At 33.0% G+C, this 915-nt stretch overlaps 1 protein-coding gene across 1 annotated transcript in view; it reads left to right on the top strand.

Annotated features, from left to right (window-relative positions):
• Positions 1-871, top strand: part of LOC109590876 (uncharacterized) — a gene marked incomplete at its 3' end in the record, with an annotated part of 3321 nt that extends 2450 nt beyond the window's left edge. Inside the window, exon 3 of the mRNA XM_020006729.1 lies at positions 383-871. Coding sequence (XP_019862288.1) covers positions 383-871 — 489 coding nt within the window. The remainder of the gene's footprint in view (positions 1-382) is intronic.
• Positions 872-915: the final 44 nt, after the last annotated feature.

Below are 915 nucleotides of genomic sequence, written 5' to 3'. Positions count from 1 at the left end.
TGTATTACTTGGGTGTCTCTATGAAGATGATTCATTAATGCCTGTCAACCATTCATTATACATTGCAGATTCGTCAAGCACAAATTTTGATTATTATATTTACGGCTATCTTGTTGCCCTTCACAATATTACATATATGATCGACTTCTACAACTCAGATCAAATAAAAGCATTCAACAAGGGACTTCAATCTCATTCTTCTTTTACAGGAGAACTATTACTTAACTTTATAATCAAAGGCTTTGATGAGAGGCAGAAAGGATTTAAAGAGCTACTACTTATGCCTAGTCACTTAGTAACCGAAGTCATGATTTTTCCATCAAATGATTCAGAGATTTCTGAATTTTGTCAAATAATTTCTAGATTTCCACTATTGCAACAGGTTTTATTTATTACTCCTGATTTTCAATGGTCTTGTAATGCAACTTCAGAAAACCCTTTCCTAAAACTCACAAAGCTAAATAGACTAGGTATGTTGGCTGTTAATCTACATGAAAATGATTTTGCAAGACTAGAACAACTTATTTCTCCTGGTAGGCCACTGAAAATAGTTTTAATGGAAAATTATGGTACACCTTATAATAATATTCTAAACATAATAAAAATGCAGACATCTCTGGAAGAACTGACAATTCAAGATGGCGTTGATGCACACAAACATGGAACTGAAACATTTATTTCACTTCAGAGCCTAGAACCACCAGCACATCAGCGTATTATATGGACTAAAAGCACTAATAATCTAATGGTTGACTACTTTGAAAAGTTTTTCTATCACATAAAAATAAGAAAACTACCAACAATACAACTGTCTTCTTTCACCTCATTTACTTACATTAAGAGTATGGACATGTGGGGTAGATGGACTCGGGTAAATGTCACTGTATACTCGGAATCAACAACATTTAAACTAAA

The sequence above is a fragment of the Amphimedon queenslandica genome, unplaced genomic scaffold (assembly GCF_000090795.2).
Source record: "Amphimedon queenslandica unplaced genomic scaffold, v1.1 AMPQUscaffold_9346, whole genome shotgun sequence".
NCBI classification, from domain to species: Eukaryota; Metazoa; Porifera; class Demospongiae; order Haplosclerida; family Niphatidae; genus Amphimedon; species Amphimedon queenslandica.
This window is presented reverse-complemented; position numbering and strand designations above follow the sequence as displayed.